This window comes from Chenopodium album, chromosome 1 (genome assembly GCF_948465745.1).
Source record: "Chenopodium album chromosome 1, dcCheAlbu1.1, whole genome shotgun sequence".
NCBI lineage: Eukaryota > Viridiplantae > Streptophyta > Magnoliopsida > Caryophyllales > Amaranthaceae > Chenopodium > Chenopodium album.
Window position 1 is genome coordinate 89,691,215 of NC_137834.1, and position 21,230 is coordinate 89,712,444.

At 35.8% G+C, this 21,230-nt stretch overlaps 3 protein-coding genes and 1 pseudogene across 6 annotated transcripts; 1 reads left to right on the forward strand and 3 right to left on the reverse strand.

The window, feature by feature from the left end:
* Positions 1-1,298: 1,298 nt before the first annotated feature.
* LOC145562473 (pentatricopeptide repeat-containing protein At5g65570 pseudogene) lies at positions 1,299-5,413 on the forward strand (annotated as a pseudogene). 3 transcript variants are annotated; one of them, XR_014094389.1, is made up of 2 exons: positions 1,299-3,677; positions 5,293-5,413. The product of XR_014094389.1 is annotated as a pentatricopeptide repeat-containing protein At5g65570 pseudogene, transcript variant X2 (transcript). The 3 variants fall into 3 exon arrangements; XR_014094391.1 differs by lacking the exon at positions 5,293-5,413 and adding an exon at positions 4,450-4,461; XR_014094388.1 differs by lacking the exon at positions 5,293-5,413 and adding an exon at positions 3,837-3,973.
* On the reverse strand, positions 4,348-8,447 carry LOC145562492 (1-deoxy-D-xylulose-5-phosphate synthase 2, chloroplastic-like). The gene is made up of 10 exons (XM_081622796.1): positions 8,115-8,447; positions 7,718-7,894; positions 7,340-7,504; positions 6,770-6,920; positions 6,413-6,684; positions 6,047-6,320; positions 5,633-5,940; positions 5,267-5,548; positions 4,845-5,129; positions 4,348-4,734 (listed from the first exon to the last, which is right to left on the reverse strand). The coding sequence occupies exons 1-10, from the start codon at positions 8,202-8,204 to the stop codon at positions 4,591-4,593; spliced, it is 2,148 nt and encodes a 715-aa protein (XP_081478922.1). The 5' UTR covers positions 8,205-8,447; the 3' UTR covers positions 4,348-4,590.
* A 2,462-nt stretch (positions 8,448-10,909) lies between these two features.
* Positions 10,910-13,788, reverse strand: LOC145626118 (2-oxoglutarate-dependent dioxygenase 21, chloroplastic-like). Its single transcript, XM_081678611.1, has 4 exons — positions 13,555-13,788; positions 12,770-13,017; positions 11,453-11,576; positions 10,910-11,353 (listed from the first exon to the last, which is right to left on the reverse strand). Exons 1-4 carry the CDS (start codon positions 13,786-13,788, stop codon positions 11,000-11,002), a joined length of 960 nt encoding a protein of 319 aa, XP_081534737.1. The 3' UTR covers positions 10,910-10,999.
* LOC145626134 (2-oxoglutarate-dependent dioxygenase 21, chloroplastic-like) lies at positions 13,683-21,217 on the reverse strand. Its single transcript, XM_081678612.1, has 7 exons — positions 21,064-21,217; positions 19,461-19,566; positions 18,276-18,503; positions 17,653-18,194; positions 16,916-17,163; positions 14,303-15,226; positions 13,683-13,780 (listed from the first exon to the last, which is right to left on the reverse strand). The coding sequence occupies exons 4-6, from the start codon at positions 17,983-17,985 to the stop codon at positions 14,647-14,649; spliced, it is 1,161 nt and encodes a 386-aa protein (XP_081534738.1). The 5' UTR covers positions 17,986-18,194; positions 18,276-18,503; positions 19,461-19,566; positions 21,064-21,217; the 3' UTR covers positions 13,683-13,780; positions 14,303-14,646.
* Between the last annotated feature and the right edge of the window lie 13 nt (positions 21,218-21,230).

The following is a 21,230-nucleotide window of genomic DNA, read 5'->3' on the forward strand; positions in this document are numbered from 1 at the left end:
AATGCCGTTTGGATCCATATATGATCATTATATGTTGTCATAAATGTTCATGGTAAGCTTGAGTTAATGAAACCAGTGCAAGTTGTAAACCGATAAATAAGTTGTTTAAAGGCAAATTGGATGGTTCCACCCAGCTAATTGGACTCCCGGAGGGTATTAGACTATTAGGGACCATGGTAAACATTTCAACAATTTTTATTTGCGGGTGAAAAAAAGTCAAAAAATTCCAATATTGAAGGCTAATATCCACGTTTTTGAGAAATTTTGGAGGTTTCGGGTAGAGCTGTCAATTCGGGTAAACAGGTCGGGTTTGAGTCGGGTCAATTTGGATTAATTCCATAACCTGTGCTGGTCGGGTTTTAGGTTGGGCATGTTTGAGTCGTGACACGTTGGATTATACTTCTTATCGGGTTAGGGTTTAGGTCGGGTTAATAACAGGTTGAGTTATATTCGGGTCGGGTGAACAGTAGGTCGGGTTTAATTCGGGTTTTCACGGGTTAAAACGGGTTTAGGTAATTCTCGGGTTCGAGTCGGGTTCGGTTCAAGTTTATAATTTGCGGGTTAAAATCAAGTCAGGTCATTCTCAGGTTTGAGTCAGGTTCAGTTCAAGTCTTTATCTTTATTCAAAGCACATGACCTACTTGATTATATCCCTAACGACCTTTTAACCATATTTAAGTGTATTACGGAGTATATTATATGAGGTCTACTTTTCTTAAACTAGGGCAGCTAACGCGCGCGTTGCGCGCAGAGTGGTTTGCCCTTTCTTAATGTTTATATTGGATTGTGTTTAAACACTACACGACATTGGGTTTTAGAGTAAATAATTTGATAAATTAATGGAATGTGTATATTGGGTTGTGTTTAAACTTTTCATTTTTCATGCACGGCTTTTTCAGTTGTTTACAACTTTTTTTTTTTTTGGAACACATCTATGCAATTATTCAACAATGCAATATCGTAATATTGGTGAACTTTAAATTTACCTATAATATATTTACCTATAATATAAATAAATAATATAAAAGTGTATAATTATAAGGAGTGGAAAAGCTCAACACTCATTATTACATCTGTACACGTGGAAGGACATAAATGTAAGCAATTATATATGCGGTAAGAACGTAAACAAACATTTTGAAGGGTATATACGTCTGGGCAGTATTCATAGGCGCAATCTCCTACTTTTTATAAGGTAAGGAAGGATATCGTAATAAAGTGCGTGTTGCAATTAAGTCAACTACACTCTGGTTAATGCAGACAAGAATGAACAACTTGAGGCCATAAACCAACAAGTCATGATATGGCGGGTAAAACCTTGGAAATCTTCCAAATTTGTGAGAGCTCTACAAACCAACACTTTCAATCAAACTAAAACCCAACAAATCATTGGAAAAACAACTTCATCTTCAACCCAAATCCTAGAACAATTGGCCTTTTCATTGCATTCAAATGGCACAAACCTCAAACATGTTTCAGAGAACTACATCTCTCTCATCCAAAATTCAAATTCTACAGAAGAAATCAGAAGCATTCATACCCATATGAGAAATCAAGGTTTTCCTTACCTAAGATTAGGCAATAAGCTCATGAATGCGTATTTAAAACTTGGCAACCTTGTTTATGCACACCAACTGTTCGACGAATTGCCTCAGAGACATGTAGTTGCTTGGAATGCCATGATTTCTTGCTATATTAGGCAAAAGAGGAGTCCTGAAGCCGTGGCTTTGTATAAACGGATGGCGGTGGAGGGAGTTTGTCCGGATGATTTTACGTTGTCCTGTGTCTTGAAAGCGTTTTCTGATCTGGGTCTTGTTTGTGATGGCAAGAAAGCTCATGGGAAAGCGGTTGTTTTGGGGTTGGAGGTTTCAAATGTGTTTGTTGGAAGTGCCCTTGTTGATATGTATGCCAAGCTTGGTCAAATGAGGAATGCTCACTTGGTAGTGGATCGAGTTGTGGAGAAAGATGTGATCTTGTTTACTACTTTAGTTGTTGGCTATGTTCAAAATGGGGAAGATTGTGAAGCAATGAAGGCTTTTAATCAGATGATTAAGGAAGGAGTTAAGGCGAATGAGTACACTTTTACGAGCTTATTGGTGAGTTGTGGTAACTTGAAGCATTCATGTCTTGGCATGTTAATACATGGGTTTATAATCAAATGTGGTCATGAGTTTGGAGTTTCTCCGCAGACTTCACTTCTGACCATGTACTCGAAATGTGGCATGGTTGATGATGCACTTAAGGTTTTTGAGCATCTTGTTAACCCAAACTTGGTGACTTGGACATCCCTTATTGTTGGTCTTTCGCAGAATGGTAGAGAGGAAGTTGCCCTATCCAAATTTTGTCAAATGATGCGCAGCTCTGTACTTCCAAACTGTTTTACCATGTCTGGGGCTCTTGTTGCATGTTCCAACCTTGCAACACTTGACCAAGGGAAACAAATCCACACCATTATACTAAAATTAGGCTTACACTTAAATAAGTTTATTGGTGCTGCTCTGATTGATTTCTATGGGAGGTGTGGCTGTGTGGAACTTGCTAAGCTGGTTTATGATGGCTTGTTTGCCCGTGATCTGGTGCTTGTGAACACAATGATGTATGCTTATGCTCAGAATGGTTTTGAACACAAAACACTTGAGCTTTTTCAGCAAATGAATGACTTGGGGCTTGAACCCAATGACGTTACCCTCGTTAGTGTTCTGTTAGCATGCGACAATGCAGGGCTGGTTGATGAAGGCCGTCGCATCTTTGATTCTTTTTTTGGCTATCGTAATATTCGGATAACTAAAGAACATTATGCTTGCATGGTAGATATTTATGGACGTGCTGGAAGGCTTCAGGAGGCAGAAGCACTAATAAATCAAGCTGATAATCCAGATATTGTTTTGTGGAGGACTCTGCTGAGTGCTTGTAGACTCCATGGAGACATTACTATGGCAGGGAGGATATTTAATAAAGTAATTGAGCTGTCTCCTAAAGACGAGGGAAGCTTAGTTCTATCCTCCAATCTTTATGCATCAAAAGGTGACTGGAATCAGGTTATTTGTGTAAAGTCTTTGATGAGAGAGAATAGACTGAAAAAGAGTCCTGCTATGAGCTGGGTGATCATAGGCGGAGAGGTTCACACTTTCATGGCAGGGAATTGCTCCCAACCAAATTTTAAAGAAATAGATTGTATAATAAAGGAACTGATGAAGAAAGTTAAGGAGTTGGGGTATGTTCCAGCTACTGAGTTTGTGCTACAGAACCTGAATGAGAAGGAGAAGGAGCGGTCCTTGTACTATCACAGTGAGAAACTAGCCATAGCCTTTTCCCTATGGAAGACCTCTGGGAAAACCAGCTGCATTAGGATTTACAAAAATTTGAAAGTTTGTGGGGATTGCCATGCTTGGATAAAGTTAGTTACAAAAGTAGTCGGGAGAGAGATAATTGCCAGAGATACCAAGAGATTTCACCATTTTAAGGATGGGGTTTGCTCTTGCAAAGATTATTGGTGATCTAATCATTACAAGATTGGTAAGTGAAGGTAGAAAAGTGCTATGTGATCTCACAAATTGAATGAACACCTGTCGCATCAGCCCACACTGCTAATTGATCTACCCTAGCTAGCTCTTGCGGTGCTGCATGAAGTTCAGTCAACCATTGTGTGTTTTTGAGCAAGGGCTCCAAATAAAGAGGTATGGTATTCAGTTCTGTATATTATGGTCCCCCTAGGCTGTATTATATTTTTATTGTACCTTTAAGTGCCATTACTGACTATATGTGGCTTTTTTGTTTTCAACTAGTCACCTAAAAGGGCTTTTAAAATTGACCTGTTAACCTACTTATATTTTCAGGGGAGCAAGAATGGAGAATTGTTGTGTTTGTGTTGGATTTCTGTTTAAAAGCATTGTGAGGAACTGGAGTTTCAAATCCCAAAATGGTAGTTAACCTTTGTCCCACTTTGGGTCCCAAACACTTTCCGTCCTGTCACTTAATTGACTAAAGTAACCTACCCAATGCACTTATCATAGATAGATGAGGCGAAAAATCAGAAGGGAATGCAATATCAGAAGGATATACAAATAAAATCTGACCTTATATTTGTTCGCATGCCAATATCTTGGTAGGATGTTATATTTAATGTGTGACCAAGATCCCTGCCCCTCCCTTCACTGGGAAGTACCCCAAGCCAATCCTAGCATCAAGATGAGACAATCACACCTCTTATAGATTTTAAATCCTACAGTTGAAGACTATTGTAGACCAAATCATGCCATTTTTGTGCTACTTATCCGGGAGTATCATCATTGTTCCTTGCTGGAAAACCTATGGAGTACTTGTAGTTTCTATATTCAATTATCAAAAACTTTTATGACACATGATTATTCTTTTACTTTTTTTCTTCTTCTTAATCTCTTGTAGTGTCTGTGTTTAATACAAGTATAATACATGTCTTGTTTATGCTAGGAAGGGCACATTGGCAAAGACAAACATGGTAAACCATCAAAATTGGCCACAATATGTTCTAGGTATTCCACAACTGAATCTGCCAAGATATATAGATTTACATGTGATGGTAACTTGTTTCTGTGCACCTATTTTCTGAACCTAAAGTGTTAGAGCTTCCTTTTGCTTTCCCAACATTGACAGCACAGTTGCAGCTATATGTTTTGAAGTCAATCCTGCTTCTTCCAACTGATCTTCGTAGTCTCCATGGTCAATGTATCTATCAGGAAGGATGATTGCTCTTAGCTGTGTAGAATGAGATGGGGTGAGTCTAAAGAAGCATAGGAAAAAAAAAATAATAATAAAAAAAAGTGTGACAGAGGAATTCAGTATTCATATCTTTGCTGTAAAATCACCTTAAGAGATCCGTCCAAAATACCATTCAGACCGAGGAAGTGCGACACATGAGATGAAAAACCTCCTATAGAACCCTCTTCAACAACTATAAGTGTTTCATGTTCATTTGCTAGGTGTTTAATAAGATCACCATCAAGAGGTTTGCAGAACCTTGCATCAGCTACTGTCACTGAGATGTCCCAAAATTTTAGCAAAACTGAGGCTTCTAGGCACTTTTGCACAATAGTTCCATATCCCAGCAGTGCTACCCTGCACCCCTCTTTCAATATTCTTCCCTTTCCAACCTGTTCAAGTATTGAAGGTAGATGCAAATAATTAGTAGTGCTCAAGTATATACGAAGTATAATATTCTGGATGTATTAATCCTGTACATATATTTTTGCTCTCACTAAATTTCAAGGTGGTTGTTTTTGGTGCTAACCTCAAGTGGTGTTCCTTTATTTCCAGGAGGAAGGGCAACTCCTATCCCATTTCCCCTCGGGTACCTGAAACAACTTGGTCTGTCATCAATAGCTGCTGCAGTTGCAACCATGTGCATCAGCTCTGCTTCATCTGATGGAGCCATGACAACCATATTAGGCAAACAGGCCATGTAGGTGATATCGAATGCACCACAATGGGTTGGTCCATCTCCACCCACTAAACCTGCTCTATCCATTGCAAATCTGACTGGCAGTTTCTGAAGATCTACATCATGTATTACCTGCATATATGCGACAAGCTATTAGCAGGGGAACTGTGAAAGTAAGGGTTTTTAGTTTTTTATTTGACCAATATGATGTTTCACCTGATCATATCCTCTCTGTAGAAATGATGAGTAGATGGTGCAAAAAGGCTTGAGGCCCTCGGTAGCCAAACCTGCTGCAAATGTTACTGCATGTTGTTCTGCTATACCCACGTCAAAGCAGCGATCTGGAAATCTCTTTTGGAAATAATTTAAACCTGTTCCTCCACCCATTGCAGCATGAACAGCCACAATCTTCTCATCTCCTTCAGCTTCTTTTATCAACGACTCGGCAAAGTACCGCGTATATGACTGTGTTGGGGATTTGGACTTGAATTGCTCCCCTGATCTGGGATCAAATTTTACAACTCCTAAAAAGATTGATTGCAAGAGCAACGGAAGTTTCAGTCCAGTTAATCATATGTAAGTTCACTTCTTTATTATGTGAGGAGATATAGTTTCAGTTTGCAGTCTCACCATGCATTTTATCAGATGCTCCTTCTGCTGGTGGATAACCCTTTCCTTTCTCAGTCACTACGTGAATTAGAACTGGTCCTGGTGCTGGAATTTCTTTGACTTGCTTCAATATGGTGATTAGGTCTACCATGCTATGCCCGTCCACAGGTCCGATGTAGTATAAACCAAGTTCCTCAAACAGAGTTGATCCTGCACTACTAATCATGCCTCTTGCATATTCATCAACTTTTGATGCAACCATGTGTGTTTTCCCTCCAATCTGCTTTGTTATGCCCTTAACAATAGAAGAATACAAGTCAGATATCAGCTTCTTCAAATGAAGAAAAATGCTAACTCATTGAAGTTATTACCGGGCTTTATGTTTACCTTGGCTGCTTCACGTAATTTCCGGAAATTTGGAGATGCTTGAAGCTTTGCTAGTGTTCTACTGAGTGCCCCGACAGGAGTTGCAGGGCCATCAAGTGTTGCAGTGGGCAACGAAACCTGCTTATTGTCATTCAATATGACAATCAGGTTAGTGTCAAGGAACCCTGCATTATTTAAAGCCTCATATGCCTGCCCTGCAGTCATTGCTCCATCCCCAATCACTGATATAACATTATTCTTTTTTCCTAAAAGATCTCTTGCAACTGCCATACCTGCAAACTTGTATAATTTCTTCAGTAAAGTGACAAGCTTTGTATTTCTGATAAACTACAGTGCTCTAATATGAAAATACCATACCAAGACCAGCAGATATGCTAGTAGAACTATGCCCTGCACCAAAAGCATCATAGATACTCTCTTCTCTTTTAGGAAACCCTGCAATTCCTGAGGTCTTCCTTATTGTGTGCATCTTAGATCTTCTTCCTGTTAGAATTTTATGTGCGTATGCCTGCAAAATTCATTACAGTTTTGTTTCGTCAACTTTGCATTTATTGAGGAAAGATAGGTTGTCTATCGTCGAGCAACTTGACTTTCCTGCTGTATAACTTTATGCTGTGTTGTGATGGGAAGAAATCAAGAAAATTATTCTCCTAGAAAATCATTGTCCTAATAAATCAACATTTGGTTGTGAAGGGGTAAAATGATTTTATAAGATTGTGAAATGCAAATTGCCAAAATAGTTTCCCAAAGCCTAACCTTTCTTAACCTCCCCTCATTTCCCATTTCCCAATTTTCTTTAACATTTTGGTAATGCAACAAACAAAGGAAAATGAATTTCAAAACCTGATTTTAAATGGAAAATGAACTTCAGTTGAATTTTTTCCAATTTTTTTTTTAAAGCAAATCATTATATTCCAAAATTCTCACCTGATGACCAACATCCCATATAATCTTGTCTTCAGGGGTGTTGAATACATGATGTAGAGCTACTGTTAAATCCACCACCCCTAAGCTAGAACTAAGGTGCCCGCCTGTCTTTGCCACTGAGTAAACAAGTTCAGCTCTTATTTCTGCACCAAGTTGTTCAAGATCCTGAACAACAAGCATTTCATTAGCAAAGGGTGGAGGGGGACATAATCTTTTAGGGGCCTGATTTCATGCTCATCTTTTGCTGTAAAATAAGCTAATAACAAATAAAATTATGCATCTCTAGCTAACTGCATTGTTTTCAGTGATCCTGTCGGTTACAGGAAGCGGTGAGAATCAATAACAGCAGAAAGCCAGAAATTAGAATCTTTGTCTTACCTGAGTAGACAGGTTTTTCATATGCAAAGGATAGTTGATAGTGTTTAACAATGGGGTGGGTGGTTTATCTCCGGTGAAATCGATTTTCCAGCCATTTCTTTCTTTTCTGATTGACTTACTAGAGTTACTACTTTGATCATGCTTGTCTGAGCTGCTAGCCGAAACTTTCACAGAAATCTGCAAAAATTACACCATTATTTTTGTTGTACAGTATGTCAATTTAATCGTCACATTTCTGATACAGTATAAATCTTTACAGTGCAATGACAACACTTATATTGTTTCTGCTGTAAACGCTTCTAGGAAATCTCCTATATGTACAATATGATCATGAACAGAATAAAATCGAAGTTTAAGGTGAAAGTAATAATACAAATATACAATAGTAATTGCAAACCTGCTTCGAGTGAGTTTTGTTTCTGAAAGAAGGCGTTAGATTCGTTGGCAGAACTGACTTTGGTGTCACTGCAGCTCCTCTGACCGCCATTGCAGCAGCTAAGCTTCTGCTTTATTTTACTACTACTGAAAGTCTAAAACTCCAATGTGATTTAAACAAACTTTGATATTTTGTCTGGGTGAGTGAATGTTTGATGAACAAGGGTGACAAGATAATTTATATAATGTACTTATTTATCCATGTGATGAAGGAGAGAACTAACTGCATACTCTGTCTTTTTCCGGGGATTTAATGTTGACTATGATATGGGAAGGCTGGGTTTGTGTTTTACACTCAAAACTAATTACAACAATTTCAAAATCAATACGAGTATTTTTTTTTTTTTTTTTTTGATGAGCATAAGCTATTTATTACAATTAATTGCAATTATTAGTATGAAATCTGCCAATAATTAAGACCATGACTATTGTGTGTTAATGTTATGCTGACTATTAAGAAGAAAACTTTATTTTTTCTTTCAAAAGATTGGGACATCGTTACATGTGGTAGGGTTTTTATACAGACTTTTTATAGCTATCATACGAACAAAAATTGATTGGGTAAATATGAATGGAGTGTAGATGTGATGTGTTGCAATTCTAATTTCACATTTCAATCCCCGTCAAAAAAAAAAAAAAAAAAATTTCATATTTCAATCATAATTTTACAACAGTTACATAAATTATGCAGCTATTACAATATTTAAACCTCGATTGTACATCTTAATATTTTTTTTGACGGGAATTGTACATCTTAATATAAATTATACTGTACATCATTTTACAGCAATTATTAGTTACTCTATGCAATTTACGGCGTGAGAATAGAAGTATTTAAGTCATAAGATGAGTTTTTCACTAACTTTACCAAACAAATTTGGTTTCTTCTCCATATATGTACTACAATATATATTGATGTTAGAGACTACGACTAAATACCAAAATATTTACTAGAATCGTGAGCTGTCAAAACTTTTGGGGTTAGGTTGGGTTGACCCATCTAAAATTTGGATACAATTCTTCTTCCTATAAAGAAAAATTAAATATTACTATAATAATCATTATTAAAACAACTATTAGTACATCATACATCAATAATTGCTTTTATCTACTCTCGTAAAGAGATATCCTCCTTCTGTTTTCAAATGACGTACCAATTTACAACATGTAAGGAAATACATAGTTACTCTATAGTCTATATGAGGAAATGAGGAAAAACCATCTTGATATTCACATTTTTATTATGCACTTATGCAGAGTTATTTACAATTACAGTGGTGCATTTAAAAAATTGGATATTTCGTAGGTAAAAAAAAAAAAAAAAAAAAAAAACGGATGAGTATATTGAGTGGGTACACTACACGCTAGTCATGGAAAACGTTTTTATTTACTGTATTAATTGTAAGTTCTTGGCGTAAAGCGGTACTCGGAATCAATTTCAGCCACGGTATTCCATGCTCCATCAAAGAAAGCCCAGAATTACTTCATTATTGAATACTCCCTCCGTCCCTAAATTACATTCCTCTTTCTAGCATTTATTCCTCACATAATAGAGAGAAAGAGGAATGTAATTTAGGGACGGAGGGAGTACTAATTAGTCATCCAATTTTTGAACCGTAATTATACATCTAATTCTTGGATTATCATCAATCCAAAATGGCATTAATAGTGATTATAGCAATGCACGGATTTATAGAGTAAGATTTATTGATAATAATAGTCAATTGAAATTAAATTACTTATGTACTCCGTAACACATTTTTTTTTTTTTTTTTAAATTTGAATTTATTAATATCTACCCTTTAAATTCTTATGTGTTAAATATATACATAAAAAAAAAAATTATTAAAAGAATTAAAAAATTTAGCTTTTTTGTTTCCAAAAAAAAAAGCTTTTTGGAGAGAATTTTTTTCACAAAAATGTCAAGTGTCCCATACAGTGATTACTTGGACGGTTGTTTATGATAGCTTTTTGGCTTAAATGAGATACTTAGATAAAATACGTAGTAAGCTAAGAGACTATCTTTTATTAATGAGAGGGGGTATTTAAATCGGTTTGGAAGATGGCCCCACCAATATTACTTAGAAATTTCACAAAATGCTTTGGTAGTCAAGGTCAAGGGTCAAAATGTGTTGTTCATAACTTCATATATACAATAAAATTCAATTTGTTCTTTAGTTTTACCACGTTTAGAGTAGACTACACTGAATTATGACAATTTGCCTACTCAGTACTCAGGACATATCAATATCATTGAATAACATTTCCATTTGGATCAACAGACCTGTAATTAATATGTACGTACTTTAACAACCAAGAACTAGTAATCTCATTTGCAGGGAATTAGAAAATTTGCAAACTGTTTACATTACAATAACTATGGTCTTTGGCCCATATGTAGTAACTTTCACGTTGCTCGTTGACATTTATATTTTATACTTTGTACTCTTACCGTCCTTCATTCCTTCGTCCCTCATAGTAATTTTTTGGGTTAAAATTTTAAATTTTGAGCAAAACGAAATATTACAAATACGTGAGATCTTGTTAGATTCAATTCAATGTTTGATCTTAGAATTTTAACTTCATTGATCTTGATTCGCGCTTTGTGGCCAAAAAAAAAAAAAAAAAAAAAAAATCCAATGCCCCAAAGTATTGTTCATGAAACTACTAAAATATTTTTAAGCGTACAAAAACAAAGATATTTACCTTTCAAACTATGAAAAGTCAAATGGTGCAATCTTAGGAATGAAGGGAGTAGCAGGCCTAATGTTATGGTGTAACAATTATATAAAAGATAAATCCAATAAAAAGTTTCTTAAGACAGGAACGATATATTTTAGTTCTACATTATACTATTTTAAGGGTGTCAAGGAAACAGATTTTCCCTTGACCAATATCATTAACACTAAGAAAATCCAAGAAATCCTTAAAGCTACTTTCCTTGTATGCCTTGGGATGATCCGCATCTTCCAACTCAGGAGCAGGCTCCATTTTCTCATCCAACCCCAAACTATGGAGGCTTGCAATGGATATCCTAGTCTTCTGTGAGTTAACGATAGCTCTATGCACCACACTTTTGTACAGCCCATTGCTTAACACCTCAAAATGATCTCCTATGTGGACTACCAGGGCACCATTGATGTTGGGCACGAGTTTCCACGAGCCATCTTGCTTGTCAACGATTTCAAGCCCGAGAGAATCCTGTAAGAGGATGGTCAAGCAGCTGTAATCAGAATGAGGAGGCAATCCAAGTGTGAGACGAGGTTGAGGACACGGCGGGTAGCAGTTTGAGGTAATTACCTGCATGCCTTCTCCTATTTTGTCACTCAGATACGTTGGACCCAAACCAAGACTCTCTGTGATAGCTCCTGCTAAATCCACTGCTAATTTTTGCACTTTTGAAGTATATGCTCCCATGTTTTCCCTGTTATCAAATGCATAGATGGAAATTAACCAAAGGATCATATAATATGAAGGCTAAAGATAACATGCTCTAATTGTTGACATTTGGTATAAATGTATAATAATTTCGAATTATTTCACATAGAAATGTTGCAGGAGTATAACAGCATACATATTTAGGCAAATGATAAACTCCTTAATTGAAAATTTTCACTCATACCCTAAAATTTTAACAACTCGTTTGTTAGGTACTAACAAGAGGTGGTAATGGTGATTTTGCAAATAAAATCCCATGAGAACGTTCATGCAACCATGCATCATTACAAAATGCTATCCCACCTCTAAGGTCCTAAACTCCTAGGTGTATTACATCAGATCTCTTCGGAATCTATCATTATCAGTTTTACCATCGTTTATTACTGTGCCTACCGAATCAATCTTAACACGATTTCCTAAGTTCCGAAGGCACTTTCATGTCTGTTGGAGCATGCAATGGATAACTGAAATACCCTAACAGCAAAGTAAAGGATGCCTTATGAGAGTTACTTTTACACCCCCTTGCCCCCTATGAGGTTACCTATGAAATCAAGGCTCTCTCTATATAAAGACAAGTGCATGAATTATTTTCTTTAAATAATAAAATTCTATTATCAGAAGACATTAAAAACATCATATAGATCCAAACAGATGTAATTAGTGCCCTTGTTTATCTTTCTAGAACATGACGAACTAGGTTCATGTGCTTGTGCTTGTATATGTTTCTGTTAGACATTGCCAAATTAACATTAGAATAAGAGTAGCTTAAGTTTATTAATGGTTGATAATAGATTGGTTTATTTATTTCCAAAATTCATGCATAGATACATGAATTTCAGTGCATACAAAGGAGCATTTATTTGATCTAAACTCTTTGCCTGGAATTTTCTGTGCTCAAAATAACCCCTCAAAACTCAGACAGTCAAATGCATGAGGTCACAAATAATATCTTATGTCCCACAAGCAATAGAAATTCGAATCTAGAGTCACACATGCATTGCAACTCTTGTTGTTAATTATCTTCTTTCTTTTGGGCTAAAACAGACTTGATATGGACAACTTGAATTTTCCTATGGTGTATTTTTAATGTGGGTATGTACACAGATTAGCCTTCAGCATGGTAACGTGGTAGTTTGAGTTTATGCCATTTAGAGTATTAAGATAATTCAGATAATATACCTGTAAGTTGGTGGATTCTCAGGCCAAGACTGAACCCAATTTTCCAAGGGATTCGCATACAGTTTTAAAAACACCCTCCAAAATTGAATCTTATCAACGCCATCCTTGAGGCTCGTCCCATACCTCACTGGTTTGTGAACATCATTTGACATAAACTTCAGTTTCTCATTTGCAGGCAATCGGAAAAACCCATCCACGGCACCAAGTGCTTTGTTCAGGACCGTCTGGTCTATGCCATGATTAACAACCTGCACATACATATCCATTTGTATGTAATAAGTAAAGGTCTTTGATGCTTTAACATCCTTACTTGACAGGACCACCATAAATATAGTATCAGACCACAAAACAATTCATGAGATCCATTTGCAAAGTTGCAAGTTATATAATGATCTGTTGATCAATATATACAACTATGAACAACCCCATTGTTTCTCTCTTTCACCACATATTATGGTATATTGTGAGCTGAATAAAGAACCTGGCTTTGTTCAACATAGTTTCCACTGCTCAAATAATGTACAGTTACATACGTAAGAGTGACCAAGTAGTGAGGCAGGATAATAATATTAGCATAAGTATATAGATGCATATAAGAATTATCAATATTGTACCATATAAAAGTCGTAAAATGTAAATCCAATTCTCAATAAAAGTCACCACATGATGAATAATTGATCTGCAAGCAAATCTTGAATGTCATCCCTGGTTTTTTCTTAAAAAATTAAATGACGCCCAAAAATGATATCGTATAGGACAAAATCTATCATAATAGGTTTACTTACTTGGAAAATTCCAAAATGGACACATGCTTTGCGGATGCTTTGAATGACAGCAGACCGGTGAATGGGGCTGATTCGAAATCCAGCCAAATCAACCACAGGAACATGAGCTTGGGGTGAGTTCAAGGTGGGTTGTTGAGAGGGAGGAACCTCATAGCACTCTGGGACATGTGACAATTTCCTCTCTTGTGCACTTTGTCCAGTGCTATAAGTTTGAAAGTACCTATCACTTTCCATGATCACCTAGGTTAAGTATATATGTATATGTATTTTAGAGATGAAATGAATATGTTCAACTAAGTAACAATTTGAGACAAAGAGATTTATATGGAAATGAAAAATATAGTTTGAAGAATAGATTGCTATATATATAGAAAATTACTCTAACGTAGTCATGCTCTTGTAAGGGTCTAAGAAAAGTTACAATTATAAACCACAACCATGCTTAATGATAAATTCATGCAGCTTAAGCTAAGCTAGCATCCAAAATTTACCTTTTTAAACTGTATGATGTAAATTTCACAATAAGACAGTATGCTTTTATTAAACAAATATTGTCACTTTCTATAAACAGAATATGTTCACTTAAAATTATTGACCTATGTGATTCTGTATTTGCCTTAAAATATATCTTAAATTAATCATACATAAGATTGAGTAATATTGCAACTATTGTGTACATGAAACTGATCGCACCTGATCTGGGAGTATAGGAATGATGTAACATACTGAATCTGGCTACATTACTCACATTAGTATATGACAAATTCACAACTTGCGCATATGCACCTTTCAGATATTTATAAAATCATTGACACAGGAATCCCCAGCGTTCATTACATTATGGCCATGCAAAACAGCAAAAGAGTATGTTAAATGAGTAAAACTTCATGGAATGAACTAAAACAAAATGTGGGCAGAACATTATGGAATGGAAACAGTACTGCGTATTTTTTATAATATCATTATTTAAAAAAAAAAAAAAGAAAAAAGAAAAAAGAAAAAAAAAAGAGATGGGCGGTAAAAACTTAATTTCGAAATATATGGCTGACTATAAAGGATAGGCTTACTATTTTACTTTAAAGGATAGGCTAACTATTTTATTTTAAGGGTGTCCAGGAAGCATATTTTCCCTTGCCCAACATCATTAGAACTTAGAAAATCCAAGAAATCCTTGAAGCTACTTCCCTTGTATGCCTTGGGATGATTTGCATCCACCAACTCAAGAGCAGGCTCCATCTTCTCAAGCAACCCCTTACTGTGAAAGCTTGCAATGGATATCCTAGTGTTCTGGGAATTAAGAACAGCCCTATGTACCTCACTTTTGTACAACCCATTGCTCAAAACCTCAAAATGATCTCCAATGTGAACTAGCAGGGCACCACTAATGTAGGGCACAAGTTTCCAAGAGCCACCGTCTTGCATGTCCATGACTTCAAGCCCTGGAGAGCTCTGAAGTAGGATGGTCAAGCAGCTGTAATCCGAATGTGGAGGCAACCCAAGCGTGAGACGAGGTTGAGGACAAGGTGGGTAACAGTTTGTGGTTATTACCTGCATGCCTTCTTCCATCTTCTCACTCAGATACTTGGAACCCAAGCCAAGACTCTCTGTGGTAGCTCCTGCTAATTCCACTGCTAGTTTTTGCACTTTTGAAGAGTATGCTCCCATGTCTCCCCTATCAATCATGATAAGTTTTACAAAGGCCACAATTTTTTTGTAGTCATGAAAAAGAAATAAAGTTACTTTCTTAATCTCAGAATTTTCCTATCCGCGGTGGTGTAGTTCTTACTATTGCAATGGCTACAATAAAGTTTAATGTAAAAGTTTATGTTTATAAATCAGTAGTAAGATAATAATCAGTAAAAAGATCATATATCAAAATCAAGTATGAATGTATGATGGCTACTACTACGTGCTTACTGCTTAGTAGTATAAGGCTACGAGTGACCATATATTCATATATCAAAATCAACAAATCAAGTATGATGGCTACTACCAGTATTACGTGCTAAGTATTATAAACCATAAGGCAACGAGCGTACATCCCTCTCCTAGATAATCCCCTACTTTAATATGGTTTGGGATCATAACAATGCGCACTTAGGCCCCCCACTTTATACTCATTTCTTACACTTTTTTGTTATCCACTTTCATCATTTTTAGTCATATGTAACCACTTTTCTTAATCTTTGTGAGGAAGACCAAAAGCTAACACGGTAATTATTTTAGGGGCAGGAGTATTAATTGTATAAGGAAACAAGTTTTGCAGCAAATTCACACCCACAAAGAAATAAGTCAACAGCGAGTGTTGCAGCAAATTTGCACCCCCAAGATATAAGACAAATGAGTACAAAATCCAAATAGAAAACTCCAAATTTTAACAAATGAGGCAATACTGCAAGACTGCAGGAATGTATACAAAAAATTTAGGCAAAGATAAATTCCTGAAATTAGGGTTTTTTTTTTTCTCCCTCCGAGGTCACTTCTGGAATCGGGTTTAAGGCAATTAGGCAAGGCAAAATAAAGAGAGACACATGCACATGATTATCTTTATTATTGATATCGATCCACAAAACATTCCCTCAAAAAATAAAAAAATATAAAATATAAAATATTTTAAATAACATTAGAAAAATCAACCAGACACCAAGCTGATGTAAATGCTGATCTTCTTCTTTTGAATAGATGCTGAAGTATACGCATACGCATATGCATACGCATACGCATTTGCTTATATATTTTAGTATTAGAGAAAGGGGGTCAATTTCTGCTTATGGTTTTGAAACAAGCTTCTTTTTTTCCCATGCTGAATTCATTCATGAATTTCAGCACAGATGGAGGAGCATTTGTTTAATGTTATCTTGCATCTAAACCCGCTTTCATGGCATTTTCTGTACTCTAACGTAACCCTCAAACCAAGACATGAGGTCACAAATACCACTTATAGTAAATAAATAAATAAATAAAAAAGGAAGCCACATGCATTGAGTATGCAATTAAATAGTGACGGAGCTAAAGAAACATGTATGGATAAACAGTTTCATTTTCCTTGTTCTTTTTTCCATGCTGAATTTTATGTCTATCTTTTAAACTAATTTATTGATTGATTAATCAAGTAGCATTTTTATCAGAAACATGGAAGCTGAATTCATGACATAAATGAACATACAATTCATGTCTTAGGAAGACTATGAGCAACATACTTCGTAAGCAATTACAACACTGCATTCGTCTTTCACTTCATACATAAAAAGGTATATTAAGCACTATCTACACAAATCAGGTGCTTGCATAATATATATCCTAAATAATAGGTAATACTTTATAATGATGCAATTCACAAAATAAATATTAGATAACATACCTGTAAGCAGGTGGATTCTCAGGCCAAGACTGAACCCAGTCGTTCAAGGGATTTGCATAATGTTTAAGGAAAACTCTCCAAAATTGAATCTTATCAACACCATCCTTGAGACTTGTCCCATACCTCACTGGTTTGTGTACATCCTTCGACATAAACTTCAATTTTTCATCAGCAGGTAAGTGAAAAAACTCATCTGCAGCACCAAGTGCTTTGTCTAAGATTGACTGGTCAATGCCATGATTAACAACCTGCAGCACAATATTCTCTTAGTGTATCATGTACAACAATGTAGATTATTAATTTAGCTTTTCACCCAAAAATGCAAAATATGGGCATGCTAATTAAAGTCTTATTACAGGCTGATCCCCCTTGCTGGAAGTTTTGCCCATCAAACTTTAGAAAATGCATATAGACGTTAACTATCTTAAGCCTTTAGAAGAACTTTTCCTGAAATATGTTGAACAAAAAACTTTAAGCTGAGCTTTAAGTCTTTACTAAGTCTTTAACACTAAAAGTCTCACTTAAGTCACTATTCTTTGGCTGTACAAAAATAAAGACCTTAAAATTTCTCACCTAAATCAGATCACTATCCTTTGACTTAGTAAAAAAAATTAAATTAGGGATGTAGCAGCTGGATATTTGGCTAATACACAAATGCACGAAATAAAATCATATATATAGGAGAGTGGGCCAATAAATCTAATTTTCACACAAAATATAAAGAAAATTAGGTTTACATGGTAACATCCGAAGCGCTTGCAAGCTTGTCCAATGCTTTCAATGACAGCTAAGCAGTGAGTAGGGCCCATTCGCAATCCAGCCAGGTCAACGACAGGAATCTGAGCTTCGGGTGAACTCAAGCTGGGACGTTCAGAGGAGGGAACCTCATAGCACTTTGGAACATGTGTCGGTCCCTTTTCTTGTGCACTTTGTCCAGTGTTAAAACATTGAAAGCACATGTCACTTTCCATGAGGGAATATAAGCGAACAAAAAAAGGAAAAAAAATAAAAAAAAAAAAGAGCAAAAAAAAAATGTTTTGAGTAACAATTAACAAAAGAATGAAATACATAGTTAGCAAAAAGATACTATTTATAGAAAGGTAATATGAAGAGTTACATGATGATCATATAACTTGTAAACAACAAACTTCAAGCCGCCTTAACCATGCATGATTGATAGACATAGTTTAATTCCAGGCTTACTCCTTTGATCGAATGCTTTAAGTTGTTTGTTGATTAGAAAATGTAAAACTTGACTGTACAACATAGTTGCTTGCACCTGGTCAAGGAGTGTGGCAATGTTGTAAGGTAATGAATCTAGAAACTGACATCAGTACATGTACAACATGACAAACTTCACCTTTTTCTTCCATGATTGACTCAGGATAAGAAAAATACCGGGAATAATACCAGCCCACCGGGCATAGCCGAAACCAGTATTATGACGTGATGCCCAATGTTTTCCCCAGCAAAGCTTCTTCCCTAGGCATGAGTTGAGCATTTCAACCAATGCCTAACTTCTCATCCAATGCATTTCTACACTCTTCTCACACTTTCAATCAAACCACTGTCATGCAGAATTCCGGCGCTGTAAAATCAAAAGAAATAAATAAGCTGACAAAGCAGATTTAATTTAATACTTCATGCCGAATTGATGAATCGTGGCTTGCATAATTGCATATGTAGCCTTTTTCATCATAAGAAATTTGGAAATTTTAAAATCTGCGACGAAAAACTCAAATATGGTACAAACTACATCCTAGGGTCATACAATATTGTTTGGAACCATGTACAACCACTAGTCAGTCACATAAAGGCCTGTGATGGCCTTTAGTTAATTAAGGGAGGTGCATCTGAAATTAGCTAAATTGAGAATTTACAGACAAATTGGATGGTTTCAATCACCAAAATGGCCTCCCGGGTAGACATGGGGTCTATGTGAAGCACCCCGAGTGCTTTCCATTCTGGTTCGGAAAAGTAAAAAAAATCATCCAAAACTAAAGGTTATAATTCATGATTTCGGACCAACTTCGGGAAACTTTCACAAAATTGAGCTAAATGTATGGAGGGGTCCCATGGGTCATATAAGTTGATTTAGAGCCATAATGACCATGCAAATAGCTCTATAAAGTTCCGAGAATGAGTTTGATTCAATAATGTGACTAATGCAGAACTATGTAGTCACCAACTTGGCATCTTAGCATCCTGGGTTCCTATTAAGGTGTCAGAGTTATTAAAACCCAAACGGCCAAACTCCTCACCCATTATTACTTACCATACCATTATTTTAATGATGCATGCAGCATGCATCACATTGGTTACTTACATATTGGTGTTTCAGTCTATATTGGTGTTTGTTTGTTTACAATTGTTCATAATGGAACAAAGCCTTTTTCCGATGGAAAAGTATACATAACAAATGGAACCTCATAGCTCAAAAACATTAAAATACAGACAGAAATAGTTGAGGGTATTTGCCTATCTTCTCACGTCACATGGGCAACTTTTGAAGGTATTTAAAAGAAGTTGGATAAGTGTAACTTACAAGAGACTCCGATGCTTGATCCCAGAGTTCCACTTCCAGAGCTAACATGTGACTAAATGGATTGTCATACTTCAATGGAAGCATTTTAGAACCCAAGGTAAGTTACCTAACACAAAGACGCACAATAATAATTCAAAACTAACAACTCAACAGTGGATATAAGCTACAATCATAGCCAAAAATATCATATATGATCCATTATTTAAGGCATTTACAGTACAACCAGCAAAAAATCACAACAGATCCCAAGTTCGATGTAAACTTTCTTTACATGAACAGAAGGTAGCTTATTAAAGAAACTTCCATAATGCTTCATATGTAGGGAAGATCAATGCCAAGGCCAAGGGGCTTGGAAGAATAAAGACAGAACAATCAAATACAGAGTTCTGGTGAACATTTGTAGCATTTGCCTAAATCAAGTTCTAGTATTCAACTTCCACATATTATATCTGACAAAACAGAAAAGAAATTAATATAAGAATATGCAAACCACCAAGGTGAGAAGCATCAACCATTTAGATACCAATTCTGGCAATGTATTCATTTGTTTTCCCTCATTTTCTGTAATGACTCTTCCACCAATCATTTAACGTAAAAATTTAAAATAGCTTCTGTTGTGCAATTGATTAGCAGAATGCATCAGAATATTAACCACACTTGAATTTGATTTCCCATTCATCAACAGTTGTAATTTGTAAAGTGGTAATGAAATGATTCGTAAGCTCCAACAACGTGAACACCCCCACCCCCTCATAGCATCACGAAAAAAATTGTCCAACCAAAAATCATACTCATACAAATACAAGATATCGCACAATATGCTTCCTGCCTTTTCTAGAGCTAAAACTAAAGATAAGTTGAGAAGATATGTCAAGATATATACTCAATACCAACATCCAGCAAACACAGATTCAAAAACCTATCACGTCCTCAAAGCAAAACGTCACTTTTGACTCTCAAAATTGATGGTGACCACAACAGCGTTAGTATAACTATACTACCCCGATTGTTCACACCAAGCTCCTGTTTTGAGCATGGTATGGAAGGGGAGATGGGTCGGATGTACACAATTTTACCCTTGTGATCACATATTGGTTAATTTTTCCCAATTGACATTAATTCAATAAGCTTACTAACTTCCACCACAAATTAGTCAAACAATTTTGTCAGGGGAGGGTCGGATGTACACAATCTTACCCTTGCATTCATGATTGGTTATTTCCAATTGACCTCACTTCAATAAGCTTAATAAGTTTGACCACAAATTTGTCCAACAATTTTATCAATTTAATGATACTATAAGTGCCATAGTTTTCATATATGAAACATTTCAGTAAGATTACAAACACATCATTCATACTATAACAAAATTAATGTTCAAAGTTGACAAATTTTGTAATAACACAGATATGTTCATAAATCATAGCATAATACAAGGTTTTATAGCAAGTAAAATGGGAATTAGATTCAATGCAATAAAAAAATTCAGAACAACAAGATGAAATCAAAAGAGCTGAAAAATTACAAATTATAGAACATAATTTGAAAAATTAGGATTCTGGGCAACATTATACAAGTATAATTTGTGAGAAGAATTAGTTACCTACAAATCGCTTGAATAACATAACTTGTTCGAATTCTTAAAAAGATAATCCAAATACAGCCTTGAATCTGATTAATGCACTTTAAAGATGAACAATTTGGCGACACTAGAACATGGCGGGAAAGTGGTTTCATCATCAATCATAAATTTTTGAGCACTGATGAGAC